The sequence below is a fragment of the Astyanax mexicanus genome, chromosome 20, assembly GCF_023375975.1.
Source record: "Astyanax mexicanus isolate ESR-SI-001 chromosome 20, AstMex3_surface, whole genome shotgun sequence".
NCBI classification, from domain to species: Eukaryota; Metazoa; Chordata; class Actinopteri; order Characiformes; family Acestrorhamphidae; genus Astyanax; species Astyanax mexicanus.
The window spans coordinates 33976748-33995806 of NC_064427.1; the positions used below are offsets into that span (position 1 = coordinate 33976748).

The window sequence follows — 19059 nt, forward strand, 5'->3', positions numbered from 1 at the left end:
CTGAAAGACTGAACACATCATTCAGCAGCAGCTGTTTTCTGATGTAAGGCTACACGTCTGGATAAACAGAGATGTGAATGCAGCCAGGATTACAATTGTCTGAGCGTCTAATTCAGCGTTGGATCTCTGGCATCCAAAAAATGCATTTCTGTACAGCTATTTCTGTCACACATTACACTGTATACATATCATACACAGTACGGCCAGCAATGAAATTCTTAGATAAATTGCCCACTTACAAGAAACAATAAGATATAATATAATGTTAGAATATATAAAATAGATATGTAAGATAGAAGCAAAGATTTTAAACAGATACAAAATATCAAAATATATACATATAAATTGTAATTAAGAAAAAGGTGGTGGCAAATAATAAAATTAAAGTACTTTTTACAGTATATATATATATATATATATATATATATATATATATTTTAAGTATTTGTACATAAGTATTTCTGTGACGTAATAATTTTACCTACTTACTACTTTTTCAGAACAAGCTCGTTACTAAAATTGGGTTAATATGAATCTGTTAAACCTTGGGTTTGTGTGAAAAACAAACTGCTTCAGTTCTGTAATCTGATTTAAATCTTGTAGCTCAGATTACTGTTGAGATCCGCCCAGTCTGATCTGAAGTATAATTGTGAGAGGTGTGTTTCAGAAGTGTGAATCAGAGGTGTTAGATACACAAATAGATACAAAAATAAGCAGAACCAAACAATTTTGTTCCACATAAATACTATATGGCAAAACCTCAATGTGTGATCTACTGTTTTTCCCATTGTCATACTTAATCACACTTGATTAATCACTTAATTCAGTAACCTATACATACTGCAGCTAGATAACAGTGTTTAACACTGGTTCATATTCCCAATCAGTTTCACCTGTTCAGTAGTTCACCAGTCTTCAGTGTTCTAAATCTGAATGGACCATGTTTCACCATGATTTACACTCACTGCCATGGTTGTATTCATTTGTATTAAAAAAAAATGTCTAGAAACAAGAAATTAGAAGTAATTTTAAAACAAAGACATTTTGGATCATGTGCTTTTATACATTAACTTAAGTAGAAACAGAAAATAATGCTTGAACTTTTACTTTAGTATTTAATAGTCCAGTGCTAATGATGTGAGGATGATAGTTGAATTAAAAAAAAAATTGGTCAGTTTTAATTTTTGCTGTACATAAAAGACATTATTTACCATTATTTATACCCACTGTCATAGTTATGTTCATCTGTAACATTTTAAGAAATATTTTAAATCAAGACATTAGAAGCCATTTTAAAAACTGCTTTAATACATTAACTTAAGTACAAACAGAAAATCATGCTTAAACTTTTACTTTAGCATTTCATACCTGGAATGTTTTGACTACGAATAATGGCATAGCAATTTATCTATACTAACTATTTACAATAAAGAAATGAAGAATTTTACAGGAGTGCATATGATGTGAGTATTAAAGTTTAATAACAATTTATTTGTATTAAGTTTCAGTTTTTGCTGTACATAAAACACATTATTTAACATTATTTATACCCACTGTCACGTTACTGTAAAATCAAGAAATTAGAAGTAATTTAAAAAGAAATACATTTAAGAGCACGTCATTTTATACATTTAAAAAGGGTAAAAGAGGTAAAAACAGAAAATCATGCTTGAACTTTTACTTTAATATTTTATACCTGGAATGTTTAGACTATGAATAATGGCATAGCAATACATATACACTAACTATTTTTACTACATTAACAGTTTTAATTTTTGCTGTACTTGAAAGACATTATTTACCATTATTTATACCCACTGTCACGGTTATGTCCATCTGTTATTCAGAAACATAAAAAAAAAAAAAAAAAATAGATTCCCTTTTGAAAAAAAAAAAAATATATATATATAAATTATAGAATAATGGCTAAAAACTAACTGAAATATTTATATACTATATATAGGGATGGGACATAAAATTTCACTAGAAATTTTTCACCAAAAAATATAGAAATGAAGGATTTAACAGTATTGCACGATTACGACGAGATGAGATGTTGTCACCTAAAAGACAATTCGTAACTATGAGAACATATTAGTTATCTAATAAAGTGTTTTTCAGGTTTATTAGAGGACTGTACGTTATGTTCAGGCTGCTTCATTCATGAGAACGCGCATGATTCAGAAACTGGACTAAAGATGCCTGAAATAGAAGTGTCATTAGACTTGACCTGCCTCCTAACTTTATTGTGAGGTCCTAAGGTTAATGTTACACCTTCTCATGGCACTTTGTCTTTCAGATTAATGCTTTGTGTGTGTTCCAGGGTTCTTCTCTGGGTCAGCATAAAGACCGTCGACACATTGTTTGATGTCAAACTGTCCCAGAAAGGTCCTTGGGAGCATTGTCTTTGGGCCTGCAGGGCTCAACACATACTTCATGAAGTTTCATATTGTTAGGTGAAGGGGTCCTGTATTCCCAATTGTGCACAAAGGAAAACAAGGCCATTCAGAATGGTGTATCTTTGAAGGATTTGGGTGTGTCTTTTCACTGTGTCCTCGGGGCAGGGCCATCGCGGAGTATTCACAAAAAAATAATTGTTCTCACATGCTGCACACCAGGGACATGCTAAGTCGCGGTGACCTTATTTTTTGGCCAATCCCACCAAGGAATATGGGCTATAAAAGTGTTTCGGCAAGCTCTGATAGTACTGAAAAGCTGAGGCTAACCAAGCATTAAAACAAGGATGAAGTATCTGATGCAAGGTGCGTACTCTCGCTCTGGGAACCTGACCTCTTGGGACTTAACTTCTTCTCAGCATAACTGTTGGATGTCAACTGGTTACTGACTGACTTGGCTCTTGGTGTTTTGGTCTTTGGTCTTTCTTTTCTGCACAGGCTCGAGCTCAACCAAGGGTTGGAAAATGCTTCTCCAGCTTTTCCTAGTCTCCATCACTTTGAATGCAGTTAGCAGTCAGTTACAGGCAACGACATCGGCGAACTGTACAGGGCTTTTGAGAAGACCAGGTGAGTTCTGGCTTCTTTGGCATGTAATCGAGTCTACAGCTCTGTTAGAAGTGTGAGTTCTTCAGTTTGAAACCTGAAGGTGCTTTGAGGATCCTTTATGAAAGATCTTTAGGGGTTTTAATCACAGTTTTAAATTGAAGAACCCTTAAACGTCCTCAACAAATTTTGGTAATAAGCTTTTTTTATTTAAAATCAAAACAAGTCTGAGCAAAATCAGAAATCTACAAGGTTGATTTCTCTTTTTTTCAACAAGATCGCTCAGCCTGATAAACAGATACCGTCAACCACTGTTAAACATTGAGAGATATTTTAAATTTTAAAATTTAAACTTTAAATTTTAAAGATAAATTTTGATTTGTTACGTTTTCACTTACCCAGAAACTAAAATCTGATCAAAATCTATCCAAACCCATTTTCCTCTTCTAGAGTACACTGACATTGCAGTGGATTGCAACACAAACTCCATTAGCCTGGCCATACAGCTCTGTCCGGCTGTCTACGCTGGCTTCAACGAGTCTCAACTTTTCCTCAACAACGTCATGGACGACCCTAGCTGCAGAGGCACCGTGGACATGACAGTCAGCCCTCCTCTCCTCCGCTACACCTTCCCTATTAATATGACCAGCGCCTGTGGAAGCATCTTCACGGTAAGACCCATTTATGGGAATTTGATCCAATTCAACTAATGTCTTTTCTTTTAATTTAAGCTAAATTACCTTTCTATGGGCTGTTTAAAATGAGAAGGCAATCTATACAGAATACAGTAGGATATAAGTAGACGATACTGTGTTATGCTGTGTTGTACATACAACATATCATCTCTTATTATCAGTTCTGGTTCTTTGTATTATAATTATATCGACTTAATCCAACAGAGATGCCAATCCATTGGTATTTATGCATTTGTAAACTACTAAACTGCTCTAAACGTCCATTGACTTGATTCACAGACCACCAGCGCTCCAGGCACCGGAATATTCTCCGACTTCTCCAACATCCAGACGGTGAACATCAGTGGTGTGGTGAAATCATTCGACACCACAAGCAGCGTAGTGACCTACAACACTGAGCTGAAATACTACTTCTCATGTGCCTATCCTCTGGAGTACCTGCTTAACAACACCCAGGTCGATGTGTAAGTATGGCTTATGGTTAATAAATGTTTAATACATTAATATATTCCTTTTTTTGAGAGAGTATCGACAGCAATAGAGAGATTTGTATCATTACACTGAATCAATACTTAAATTATTGCTACATATATAAGCACAATGCAAGGCAAACCATCTATTAGTTAAAAATAGTCTTGGAGTCATTGGAAATTATGAATTAGGAAGGGTGAATTAAGGCTGATTTAGACTTATGGTCAAATAGCACAGTCATACAAGCTATACAAGGTTTGATTTCTTGCATGAAGGGAAAAAAGAACATCTTCAGTATCTTACAGACAATAATCATTTGTTTGACCATGTTTTTTATTCTTCTATTAATGTCAAAAAGCTCAAATTCAGCCATAATTCACGCTATTAGAAACATTAGAACCAATTAAACCAAATATAATGATATCAAAAGCCTCGTGTTTAGCAAAGGGTGGAGCTTTAGCAAATGTTCGAGAATTCTCTACCAATTAAACAGGCCCAACAATGAAAAGCTGGGACCACCCTTTCTTCTGTGAGTAAAATGTTGTATGGAAAGGATGGAAAGAAAGGTTACTCCTCAGTTAGAGTTTCACAGCGCGCCATTGTAGTCTCCCGAAACTTCCACACCCTAACACTAGATCCAAACAACGCCTCATAATGCTCATTTCCCATTGTTCATCCAGCTCTAAACTTCCACCCACAGGTCGTCCTCCGCCATCGCAGTGAAGGACAAGAACGGTAGCTTCATCAGCACACTGAGCATCAAGCTGTACAGCGTAAGATCTTTTACATAAAAAAAACAGAACATAAAAAAAGTGGATCACAATGCTAAAATATAAAAAAAGACTTAACTTGTTAAGAATCTTTGTGGTGAAGCACATTTTAAGTCACATTTTCTAACTTAAAAAAAGACAATTAAATAACACAACCTTGATTGTGCCATCTCTACCAGCTGGCAAATGTATATTAATCTAAAAAACATCACTAGAAGCCGATTTTTGTCTTTTAATAGTGTTTTACATAAATCACTTGAATTTTTGGTACCACTTTAAAATAAGACTACCTTTACAAAGGGTTTATAAATGGTTTACAATTAGTTTATTAATAGTTACTAATTAGGTTGTAAATGCTTTAAAAAGCATTAATAATCAGTTATGTTGCTGTGGGTTCACTATTTGGCAAACAGCAGGTCTACGTGCATTTCTACATATTTGTTATAACTGATTATTAATTATTTTTAAGGCATTTACAACCTAATTAGTAACCATTAATACACTAAACCATTTATAAACCCTTTATAAAGGTAGTCTTATTTTAAAGTGGTACCGAATTTTTTAGAGGAATTTTCCAAAGGACACACATTAGTGTCAGCATTTAATCAAGATTTACAGAAGGTTTAATCAATGGACTTACCTAAGTTCAAACATTAACATGCACAGTGTTTACTGTATTTATGTATTTGGAGTTTGAAGGTTGTGTTCTACATATTTCATCTCAAATGCTTGATAAAACTACATATTTCATAAGCTGGGAGTCTTTAAAAGAAACTAAATACTAAATAACTAAATAACTTTTTATATCATTTCCCTAAACTCGCAAAAAATACAAGAGTAAAAATATTATTATTTTTTTGTTTCCTGAGTAAGGATGTTTAAAAGCTAATTGAAGCTAAGTCAGTAAGTCAGTCACCCCAAATCAAAAATTCTTCTGTATTTCTCATGTAGGACCAGAACTACACCATGCCCTTGTCCATTCCTACTCAGGGCATTGAGCTGAAGACTAAAGTCTACGTTATGGTCCAGGCCATCAACCTCACCACTCAGTAAGCTTCACTCAAAGAGCTTTATTTCTTCTTTAGTCAGTTTTTAAACACCTGTGGTGTTGCTAGTCACTCAATATATTCAATATACTATACTAAATTCTCTTTTTATTAAAGGTACTATGTGATGCTGGACAGATGCTATGCTTCAGTGTCCCGTTTCCCAAACAACTCCACCTTCTTCAATCTCTTTGTTGGGTGAGTTCTGCCAAATTGTTCTTGCTCAGCCAATATTGCAGCTTTCTTTGCTTCCATGAATGGAAAAAGAACATTATTACAGACAATGATTATTTGTTTGACTAGTTTGTTCCATAAATGGCAAAAAGCTCAAAATCAGCCTTAATTCACCTTGTTAGAAACATTAGAACCAATTAAGCCAAGTAAATTCTCAACACAATGCTTTTGTTGCAGTGCAGTTTCTAAAGCCCTGTGTTTAGTAGTGGGTGGAGCTTTAGCAAATGTTATTTCAGTTAAACTGGCCAATGAAACAACAAACAATGAAAGCTGGGACCACCCTTTCTTCTATGAGTAAAATGTTGTATACAGCACAATTCAGCCATCTTTGATTTCTTTCAAGACCTGCATATAGGTTGTTTCATTGCTCATTAAGCTCCCTATTGATTCATTGTTGGAACATCTGCTCAGAATATATCAAATTGTATTTTGTAATAAGTGAAGATTCAACACATTTTCATAGGGTTAGAGCTTCCAATTATTTTTTTAAATGACTGTGAAAAGCTGTGTGGAATTAATTGTGTCAACATCCATTGAAAGGCTTTTATTTCTTTTGTGAAGTTGCTATTTTAGACATATCTTTTTTTTGGTAACTTGACATGTTACTATGTTACATGGACACACAAAAAAAAATTGCTTTATTATTACATATATTTCTTAAATCATGAATGCAAAGTAAAATGCTAACTTGCTATAATAAATAATATAACTAATTTCTTCTGAAAAAGGCTTAGGCAATGTTTATTAAAGCTGTTATTTGTCCTTTTTGGGAGCTATCAGTCTTTTTCTTCTTTTTTTTATTTGGATAACTGAATGAATTTTGCTTTATTAAGACTTTGATCTCTTTAATCACGAAGGCAAAAGTAAAAAATGAATTTCTTGAAGCTTGAGCCTTCAACAATTTCCATTATTATTAAATAAATGACTAATTAGTGTCTTTTATATTTTTAAAAGTTCATTATCTGGCATTAACATTGTTGGTAAAAACATTATTTTGATTTAAATTGGTTGAAAATAATGTGTTCTTAATAACCATTAGGAAAAAAACTGCCAAATACTTCTATGACTATATGAAAAATGGCAAAAAGGCAAAAATGATTCAAATGTTTTTGTCTTCAGTTTTACGTAAAGAATTGCATCAGAATATTAACTTTAACATACTTACATAAGAAAATACTAAACCTCCATCCTGTTCAGGTGCTACAAAGATCAGATGACCACCATGCATGAGAACGGGGTAAGTCAGAAGGCTCGCTTTTCCTTCCCAGCCTTCAAATTCATGGAGCAACAGAACCAAACCATCTCAAGATACTACCTGCACTGCATCACCCGACTGTGCGAAATCTCCACCTGCAATAACTTTCTGGTAAGATTAGCTCAAATCATACAAATGAACACACTAATTTATCACATATATAAAGCATTACATAAATAAAACACTGCACTGGATCGGACTGGATTAAATAATAATATAATGATAAAATAGCTCAAAAGAACAAAGAAAAAGAAAAAGAAAGCTTTGTTAGTTTAGTCTGTAGTTTATTTCTTACTTTAATTAATAAATAGAAATCTCCGCCTGCAATAACTTTCTGGGAAGATTAGCTCAAATTATAGAAGTGAACATACTAATTTATATCAGCACATCTGCCTAAAGAAAAGCATGTATCTGAAATGTTTAATTACATAATTTATACATAGCAATCCTTGTCTAAATTGTATCAGGAATGACCAATAAAACGCTCCAGAATGAATAAAAAGAAGTACAAATATTTTACCTTGACTTTTAAATGAAAGTTAAGAGGTTTTTTTTTTCTGTTATGCACATTTGTCTTTAAACTTATAAATAATATATTATTATATATATTATAATAATAATATAATGATAAAATAGCTCAAAAGAAAAAAAGGAAAAAGAAAGCTTTGTTAGTTTAATCTGTAGTTTATTTCTTACCTTAATTAATAAATAGTTATCACAGGCATTACAGCTGTATCTCCTAATTGGTTTCACTTTCTAACCCATTCTTCTTCCTTTTCTGTCCATCAGTCCTGTCCCAACGGCAGACGAAGAAGAGACGTGGACACTACCCCCGCCACTTTGGAAAACGGACTCACAAACTTCACCACTCTAACCTCCCCCCTCATCATCACCCGATCTGACGCTGGTATGCATTAGAAATCATACACACATCACAGTATAAGCCACAGTGCCTTCTGAATGCTGACATTTTATAATTATTCAGAAAAAGATAAAGTTTGTGAATCAATTTTTTTAGCTAACTTTTATTCTATTGTTCTTTAATTTCTTTTATTTCAGCTGCATCATCGAAAGAGCAAGGTGAGCTATGATCACATTTTTGAAACACAGAATAATCCTTAAAGATATATATATATATATATATATATATATATATATATATATATATATATATATATATATATATATATATAGTATAGTATTTTAACATGGACTGGAAATGATAGTAGATTAGTTATTGTTTTTGTTTTTATAAAATAAATCTACAATAAAGTAAATATAAAAACATCAGCACATTATTATTGTCTATTACTTAAAAATGTTAAATATTGTCACCAAAAGGCTTTACAACTGTGTAAAAGATTTATATTAATGCATTAATGCAAAGTTAAAAATGGCAAAAATGTAAATAAATTCCCAAAATGACCATTTAGTAGACTCTACTTAAAATGAATTATTGTTTAAAAAGGTTTGTTTAGTAAATTCTTGCATATTTATTATAGACATATTATTTAGTTACTCTTATTATAGTATTATTATAGTTTTATTATGGTCTTATTTTATCTGTTATTAACTTAAATTATCTTTTTTGTAGCTATATTTTTGAGTTATTATAGTATTGTTATAGACTTATTATAGTATTATAAAATGTATTATCTGTTATTTACTTAAATTATCGTATTTTAGAAGACATATTATTCAGCTACTCTGATTATACTATTATTTTAGTCCTATTATGGTCTTGTTATGGTCTTATTATAGTATTATAAAATCTATTGTTTGTTATTACCTTAAAATATAATTTTTAGTAGACATATTATTCAGTTACTCTTATTATGATATTATTATGTTCTTATTTTAGTCTTATTACAGTATTAAAATATCTATTGTCTGTTATTAACATCATTTTTTTAATAGACATATTATTCAGTTACTCTTATTATAGTATTATTATATTATTATAAAATCTATTATCTGTTATTAACTTAAATATCTTTTTTTAATTCAGTTAATCTTATTATAGTATTAGTATGGTCTTATTGTGTTCTTATTATAGTCTTTTTACAGTATTATAAAATCTATTATCTGTTATTAACTTTTTTAGGATTTTTTTTGTATTTTATAGTATTATTATAGTCTTATTACAGTATTATACAACCAAATAAAATGATCTGTTATTAATTTAATTTTTTTTTCTTACTATAGTATTATAGTTTTATCGTCTTATTTTAATATTATAAATTCTATTATCTATTATCAACTGTTTTTTTTACTAGAATACTGTAAAGTTTAAAGGCTTATACCACAGTTCCCGTCACACTTTCATTAAAACACACTGTGTTTCTCCTTCAGCTCTGACCGGCAGCAGCTCTCGTTCAGACTCGTCTGTGGGACTTGGCGTGGCTGTGGGCATCCTGGCGTTCGTCTGTGTCGGCATTATTGGAGCAGCTGTTATCATCTACAAGAAGCTCCTTGCTTCTGGCGGCGGCAAAATCCTCCGCAGCTAAATCTCCTACAGACTGCTGTGGCTCTGCTCCATCTCCGAGAGAGGGCAGCTGGCGGCCCGTCCGTATCCGGCCAAACTATCTTACTTGATTTCTATAGTACAACTTGGTGAATGTGCAGCGTCTGTAGCCAATGAGAATGTAAATATCAGTGAGGTTTAGTGAAGGAAGAAGGTAACTCGTCACCGGCTTTGGTTCTATCACTTTTAAACGTTTTACACAGCGGCAGGAAGAGGTTCAACTCTTAAGGCGGGGCTTTGAGAGATTTGACTTATGGGTAAAAAGGTATAAAAATATATGGCACTATAGTTTATAGATAGGGGGCAGGAATGCTTTTTTTTTTGTTTGTTTGTTTGTTTGAGATTTTAAGTAGAATCTATTCAAATTGAAAGTAATTTATTTTATTTTGACACACATATATATATAATAATTGTAATAATACTTCTATACATTTAGCCCCTTCCCAAAGATCTGTTGATATAGATCATCCACAGAAAGTGTCATTTGTTACTTTTGTTGGAGATCTGATAAATGATATGATGCAAAATGCCACGTATCAAGTATTGTATGAAGTATTGATCATTTTTAACCATTTTAAACTTGAAGTAGTCAGCTCAAATTGCCAAATTGACACTTTAGACACTTCAAACCAGACAAAAACTCATTTCTTCTAATGCATGCAATAGAACTCACTATCTGGGGTAATTAGCACAATAAATGCAAATGCAAATCAAAGGGCTTTGAAGGAATTATGCCAAGAAAGGATGAAAAGTTCTCCTGGTTAAATGTTTGAAATGTACTTGCACTTTGTATAAGTTCTTCATTATGACTAATTACAAAATACTACCTAAATTGCACATGTATGTTTGTGATTCATTCACTAATGCATGCACTATTATGAATAAACATCATCTAACTATTAAAGTGACTGTGTGTTATGTTTACCCTTTTTAAAAATAAACAATATAAAAAATATCAGACCTACTTTTGGGTTTTGTATAGCAAGCTTCAGCTAATAAGTACTGTACTAAGTAAATTATATGAGGACAAATATGTATTACAGCCATATAAAGTAATATATACTGCCAATCAGATGGAATAATATTTAAAATACAGTATTTTACAAAAGTAAGTACATCCATTTATAATCAAGAGATTGGCTTTAAAAAAAATAGATGCATGAGTGCTGCCAGCATTGCTGCAGAGCTTGAAGAAGTGGAAAGTCAGCCTGCAGTTGTTCTCAGATAATTCGCCACACACCGCATCAACTCTGTCTGCATGGCATTGCTCTAAAAGGGAGCCTCTTCTGAAGCTGACGCATAAGAAAGCCTGCAAACAGTTTACTGAAGCCGAAAAGTCCTAGAGCATGGATTATTCATACCATGTCCTGTGGTCTGACAAGACCAAAATAAACTTGTTTGGCTTGATGGTGCCCAGCATGTATTCTGAGACATTGAGTGTTGTCAATTGTCCCATGTACGAAAGGCCTGGTGTCATGAGGTGGAGTACAATTTCATATGATACCAGGTCACATTTGGTCTACAATACAATACATACAATTTCACAGCCCCAACTTTTTTGAATATTAATTAATTTATTTTTTTTTTTTACATTTTCACTCAATTTAGCTAGGCCTATTGTCCCAACAATTTAGGTGATGCCACAACAAAAGGAGGATGACACATGCCACCTACAACATGTGTGAAGTCAGCCACAGTCTCTTTACAAACTGCTGCTGATGCAGCATTGCCAAGTAGCATGACAGCGGCGTGCTCTGAGGAAAGCACAGTGACTCGGTTCCGATACATCAGCTCACAGATGCCTTGTGCTGATCGACATCACCCTAGGAGTGATGAGAGGGAAAAAGTACCATCTATCCACCCGGAGAGAGAGAGCAAGGGCACTTGTGCTCTCTCAGGGCTCTGGCAGCTGATGGCAAGCTGCATGACCAGGATTCGACCCAACAATCTCCCGATCACAGTGGCAGCACTTTAGATTGCTGGACCACTCTGCCCCCCCCTCACAGCCCAAAGCTACAGTAATTGGTTCTGGTTAATTGTTCCTGCTACAAATTCAGCAGGAACCACATAAATATTCAAGCTGCACTGGATGGATTATCACAGAACAACATTAGGAACCTCTACAACTTTTTTTTTTTCATTTACAGAACTCTCATTATTCATCTCAGCCAAGCAAAATGCATTTTTGTAAGATATGGAAGTATCATGGAAGGTTTAAAACATTTCCATTTTAGCCCACTTCCTCTGTGCGTACAATCCCACAGGCCAGGATAACAACTGTAGAGCGTACAGATCCAGATCTATGTGTGACTGCTTCAACAAATATTAAGGAATGCTAGGACACTCTGGTGACCAGCAGAATCATCAGACCTCAATCTCAGCTCGCAGTTAGGAACAGCAGGTGCAGCTCACGCTGATATGTGCGCCCAGTTACTGGAAGAGTGGGCTAAAATGGACAGGGACCATCTGAAGTGACTGGTGTCATTTTTAGCTGATGGCACTGATGCTGTTACTAAGGCAAAGTAGATGTGGAGGAGCACTAAAAAAGAAATGATGAATGCATGTGATGCAAAATTATTCATTATTAAGAGGGAGTGATACATCAAGGGATATTGGCTCTGGGGTTCTGTGGTCAAAGATCGGTAGACCAGTCCCAAAATAACAAGTTATATTACGAAGATAATGTGTATTATTTTGATTATAATGCAGTTCTGTAATATGTGTTTGTTGTTGTGACCATCATCTGTCTATGTGTTTTTCCTGCCCTCCTATTGTTGTTATTTACTCTGTGCCTGTTCCCACATGTTCCCCTGCTCATGGCCCTGTGTCTTGCTTTGCATCTCCGCCCCAGCCCTGTGTTTCCCAGGTGTTTCCTGTTTCCTGTGTCCTTCTGAGTGTATATATAGCCCTTTGTGTCTGTGTTCAGTTGTTGGTTTCTGTGCGTGTTTTTTCATCAGTCAGGTCGCATATTTCTTTGTCTAAAATGTACTCTGTGTTTCCTTGTTGTTTTAGTTTTGGTTTATTGTTCGTTTATTTGTTTTCCTTGTTTGTTCATAAATATTACTCGCTTTGGCATCTCCCTGCAGCACCCTGACAACACCAGAGTGAATTCAACAGCATCATTTGTGATTATGATAGAGATAGCAATGAATGTTTGACTATTGCCTAGGTTATTATTAGTCAGTGGTACATTTGTATTTTCCATTGCCAAGATAGCAATACGTCAGAAATTGACCTGAACTCACCTCATATAAAGACCACCACACCCATTGGCGTAGATATATTCACAAGTGCTGTTGCTATTTAAATGACTGTGAGCGAGGTGTAAAATAGCAATGAGCCTTATAGCGTCCTTGGTCTTCATTACAGCCACTATTTCAAAAAATTATTTCAATTTTATACCCATTTTCTCCTAATTTAGCCAGGCCAATTGTCCCACTTATTCAGCTGCTCCTTTAAAAAAAATCCCTTTTCTCCCCAATTTACATAGCCAATTACCCAACCCACTCATTAGGACTCCCTCTATCACTAGTGATGCCTCAACACACCAGGAGGGTGAAGAATAGCACATGCTTCCTCTGATACATGTGAAGTCAGCCACCGCTTCTTTTCGAGCTGCTGCTGATGCAGCATTGCCTAGCAGCCAGTGCGCTTGGAGGAAAGCGCAGCGGCTCGGTTCCGATACATCAGCTCACAGATGCCCTTTGCTGCAGACATCACCCTAGGAGTGATGTTGGGAGAGAGTGCCATGGGCTGCATTGGAGAAATAAGCTTAATTGGATGCAATAAATACCCTTACAAAACAGATAAATAAAATAAATAGGGTCAAATAAATAGGTTAAATATTTATTTTATTAATTGATAAAATGGAAAAAATACACTGTACCTCAGGATGGCATGGTGGCATTACAAAGGCCTAGTGTTTGGGTTCAGTCCTGGCATTGGTGTGAGATGAGTTCAGTACTTTCTGCCACGTTTTTTAAAAGTACATATAATCCGTAACTTAAAGCACGACCAACAAAAAGCCAACATATCAATAGTATTACCTAAACAATGTGAGGAACATCCGATCTTAAACCTGACCTTTCCTGCTCTTGATCCTTATTGTCGTTACCCTGATTTCACTGCATATTTAACACTATTCAGGGTGCCAAGCTGCATTTCACTGATACCTAATCCTCATTCTTTCCACAGAAGATCAACAAATCTGATCTAACCAGAGCACAAACTCTCACTGCTCAGATGATTCAACTAACAGCACACTCTGCTGTAGAGAGCATTGTGGAAGCGGAACTAAATATTCATCTTTCCTGGTCTTAAGCACGTCTGTCATTTCATATTATAATCCTCTTCTCACTCTTGCATTATATATTAAAATATATAATTTTCTATCTCCATGTATTGACTTGGTAGCGGTACCACGATTGAAACTGTAAAAAAAAAGATATCACCTTCAGACACTGTAAATTTTTTTGGTTTGTGTGCCAATGTAGGGTAGACAGTAAATGTGCCGGCATTAAATCAACATTTTGGTGGTTAATTAACACTGTAGGCTCTATTTTACACCCTGTGCAAGGCATGACCAACCCTTATTGCTACCTTACACCCAACGAATAGCGTGCATCGATCAAATAGCAACGGTGCTTGTGAATATAACTACGCCAATGTCAGTGGCATGGTGATCTTGAAATTAGGTGTGTTTATGTAAATTTCTGGTGTATTGCTATCTTGGCAAGGAAAACCCAGGTGCGCCACTGACTAAAAACCTAGACAACAGTCAACAATCAACAGTCGCAAAAGGTGTACTTTTCCCGCTGTTACAATAGCAACAACATACTGCCTAAAAAATATATAAAAAAATCTGAGCCTTACAAGTTTTTCTTCCTATTCGCTAAACAAAAATGTTTAAAATGAAAGTAACACACCTGGCGCCATTTTTTTAAAAAAGATTAAGGGTTCTATCTTACACACTGTTGCGATGCTCATTGCTATCTTACACCCCGCCAACAGTCATGCCTTTTCACGCCTTCCATCTACCTGCATCATTAAATAACAAAGGTGCATGTAAATATATCTACGCTGATGGGTGTGGTGGTCTGGAAATGAGGTGTCCTCAGGTAAATTTATGGTGTATTGCTATCATGGCAAAGTAAAACACAGGTGCGCCACTGGCTGGAATAAGCCTAGACAACAGTCAACAGTCAGATGTTCATTGCTATCCTCATTGCGTGATTGGTTTAACGAACATTTCGGCCAAAACTCACCCAAGATTCAGTAAGACAATAAATACATGCCTTTGCATGTTTTGAGCCGTGTACTTTTCCCGTCATTAATATAGCAACAACACAAGCCAAAAAAAAAGTAAAATGGTGAGCCGAACAGTTTTTTCTTCCAATCCGCTAAACAAAGATGTTTGAAATGAAAGTAACACACCTGTCTACTGTTAAAAAAAAATCACAAGGTGTGTTGTGATGCTCATTGCTATCTTACACCCCACCAACAGTCATGCCTTTTTACGCCTTCCATCTGCCTGCATTATTAAATAACAAAGGAACATGTAAATATATCTATGCCGATGGGCGTGGTGGTCTGGAAGTGAGGTGTATTATAGGTACATTTCTGGTGTATTGCTATCTTGGCAATGGAAAACACAAGTGCTCCACTGATTAAAATCAACAGTTTCTGCAATCTTGGCAGGGAATTGCCAATACTGATGTGTTCCAAAGGTGCACACCCCCCTACTTGTTACGCACACATGGACACACAGCAGTGCACAAACCCAAACTTTTACATCAACAATAAACAGAATGAACGAGCAGGTCAGTTTCCTCTGCTGAGAAGCATTGGATACGTTTAGGTAGCTGCGCCCCCAAAATATCAATCCGCCAAAGTCAGAGCACACCTGGCTCTTAAAGAGAATGCCAAGTGACATGCTAATTGGTTTATTTTATGTTACACCCAAAACATGCCCATGATTATATAAGAGAATTAGTGTGTTTCGAGCCAACAAAAGGCATACTTTTCCCGTTGTTACGATAGCAAAGACACAAAATTAAGATAATAAGAACAGAAGCCCCCTGATGTTCAACATTAAGCATGTTTAAACATTAAAAAAAATGCTTTGTTATTATGGAAAGGCCAAAGATTAGACTTGGCCCCTCTTGATCGTCAAATTTTGCTTATGAAAAAAAAATGCTGATAAGAAATTTGGTTTTGATCTGTTTACAACAAAATGTAAGTTAGATTTCTGTATATGAAATATGAGTAAAAGCACTCCCAACATTTGACACGTGTGACACAAAATCACAGCTTACAGTATGATGGGTGGAGGTGTCATGGTCATACATAGCTGGAAGGGTTTGGGATAGTGTGTTTAAGTGTGACGTCAGCCTTTTGTTGAGTCATAATCCCACAGTTTATAGTCTCACATTAGTGAAATTATATTATATATTATATATAAATAATTGACATTTCTGAAAAAAAGACTCCTGTTACTAGCACTTATTCCTGTTACTGGCACTCAATCAGGACTGGGTTTTTAGTACAGAATTAGCACTTAAAATACTTTTTTGTATTTTATTTTGGTCTTCCAACGATCTTCAGAAGAACCAACTGATGTCACTTCCTGTTGTAGATGTGACTTGTAGTAGAATGTTCCAGATGTTTCAGATGAGGTAATGTGCTACAGTAACAGGACAAAGTGAAAACCCAGGGACACTAAAATGTGTATTTTAATTTAAATATTATGGATTTATTATGAAATAATACTTTTAAAGCATAAATGGGATTTGGGAAATGGGATATTACAAATATAATTTTATGTTAAAGTTTATAGTTAGAAAGTAGGGACAGGTAACAAATTTTATTTTTCAGTGCTCTAAATTGTTTTTTTTTTAGTTACATATCTTTTTTTGCAATTAGGTCAATGTTCAAGACAAAATGTAAATAAATATATATTTAAAATAGTAAATAATGTATGTAATTGCTGAAGTACACTGTAAATGAGGGTCACAATCAATGTACTCTAAGTCTAAATAGAATTTAAAGAGTGACTGATTGATTAATTAATTGATTGAATAATTGAAGATCATAAAATATCAGACTATGCTATCAGGCTGTGCTATAGCTTTTTTAATTTATTTTGATATTTTTTTTAATTAATTTTCTGACATTCAGTCACATAGAAAATATTAAGAAAGGCAACTACAACTCTAAAGAAATTTAACAAACTTTAGCAAACTTTGCTTAAAAAGTTGCAAAAGTATCCTTTACTGTATTCCAGCTCACTGATGCTTCAGAACTAAAGATCCAGATTAATCTTGCTCAGGTAAAAATCCAGGAATCTGCAGTATGAGTGAACATGGGTGAGATATATGGTGGCATCTGGCCAACAAGAGCTGTATAGTTAAATAAACACAGATAATGACAGAGATAGGCCATCCCACTCTATAATATTATACACATTAATGAGTTAGAGTACTGTAGTGTACAGAAATGGTACTGAGTCTGGAACCTTATGGGTGCTATCTGAGGTTTTTCCCTGCTGGACAATCAGCTTCCACAGGATGCTTTCAGAGGTTTTGTGGAATTGATGCTTTAAATGCTCAGATCTGAGTCTGACACAAGGGGGAGACACTCAGTGTGAGGCAGGAGGTGCTAATGTCATGTGATCACTGAGACTAGACTTACCTCAACCTGAACTACAACAACAGTGCACCAGTGAGCTGGAATTCCCCATAACCTGTAATTAATCTAATTTATTTACTTATTTTACTTTTATTAATAATTTATTATGAAACATTTACTTTAATGAGCTCTGTTAACTTTACTATTAATATTGCATTATTCTATTATTACTTTTTATTTAATAGACAGTTTTAGATAAATGTATTTTTTTGATTGATCTTACTTTTGAATTGAATTGAATTATCCTTTTGTTTTTTTTGTTTTTGTTTAAAAACCTTCCCTGGTCAATTTATTTACATTTATTCTCATTTTTCCTTTTTATGTCTTAACCATCTGGGGTCCACAAACTCAACAGCCATTTTATAAATGCCCTTATTTTTACTGTTGAAAATATACAGGATGCAGAAGTATGGTAAAAAAAAAATCTTATAAAGTAATTGTTTGTGACTCGTATTCGGAAACATCTGGTGCATAAGTGCATAAATTTGAGCCCCCCAACAGAAAAAATACATCAATATTTAGTAGATCCTCCTTTTGCAGAAATAACAGCCTCTAAACATTTCCCGCTTCTGGTTGAAGGTATTTTGGATCATTCTTCTTTTTAAAACATCTCCAGTTGAGTCAGGTTTGGTGGTTTCTGATCATGAACAGCCCACTTTAAATCACACCACAGATTTACAATAATATACAGGTCTGAGGACTGAGATGATCTGAGATGATCATTCCAGAACATTGTATTTGTTCCTCTGCATGAAAGCTTTAGTAGATTTTGAGCAGAGTTTAGGGTCGTTGTCTTTACTGTCGGGAGCAGTATTTACAAGTGTTTGTCTTGGAATGCTGATCTTTTTCCACCATGCATAAATTACCGCAATCCCAAATAACTCAATTTTAGTTTCATCAGTTCACAGAATCTTATTCCAAATGTGCTTTAGCTTTAGCATACCTCAAGCAACTCTGTTTGTGGCGTGTGCTAAGAAAAGGCTTCTTCTGCATTACTCTCCCATACAGCCTCTTCTTGGGCAAAGTGCACTAGCAAGATGCCTGAACCCTAAACCATGATGTTGAACAATCTTTGTTTTCAGGTCATTTGAGAGGTTTTTCAGGTTGTTTTGAGGCTCCCATGTTGCCACTCTTCAGAGAAAATGCTAAAAAGGACAAATACTTACAATTGTTCACCTTAATCCTTAACACCTTAACTCTCATAATTTCAAGGATTTACCTGTGTGTGTTGGATTAAGGGTCAGTAAACTTAGCTAACTAATTTTGTGTTCCAATAATTAGTGCTAAAGTTACTCAAATAAATAAAACTACAAAAGGTGCCCAAATTTAGAAACCTGCCTAATGTTGTTTAAATAATTTTAAAACACTTTCTGCAAATC

At 34.5% G+C, this 19059-nt stretch overlaps 1 protein-coding gene across 1 annotated transcript; it reads left to right on the plus strand.

The window, feature by feature from the left end:
* The first annotated feature begins 2653 nt into the window (after window positions 1-2653).
* Window positions 2654-10902, plus strand: LOC103038373 (zona pellucida-like domain-containing protein 1). Its single transcript, XM_007231133.3, has 11 exons — window positions 2654-2762; window positions 2895-3023; window positions 3450-3670; window positions 3974-4158; window positions 4866-4938; window positions 5887-5984; window positions 6099-6179; window positions 7413-7581; window positions 8260-8377; window positions 8530-8550; window positions 9823-10902. Exons 1-11 carry the CDS (start codon window positions 2744-2746, stop codon window positions 9975-9977), a joined length of 1269 nt encoding a protein of 422 aa, XP_007231195.3. The 5' UTR covers window positions 2654-2743; the 3' UTR covers window positions 9978-10902.
* The last annotated feature ends 8157 nt before the right edge of the window (window positions 10903-19059 follow it).

Excerpts from the sequence above, each read along its gene's own strand:
- LOC103038373 (XM_007231133.3), top strand. Across the intron at positions 4,159-4,865 it reads AACAACACCCAGGTCGATGT|GTCGTCCTCCGCCATCGCAG; the intron begins GTAAGTATGGCT and ends TTCCACCCACAG. Across the intron at positions 7,582-8,259 it reads CCACCTGCAATAACTTTCTG|TCCTGTCCCAACGGCAGACG; the intron begins GTAAGATTAGCT and ends TCTGTCCATCAG.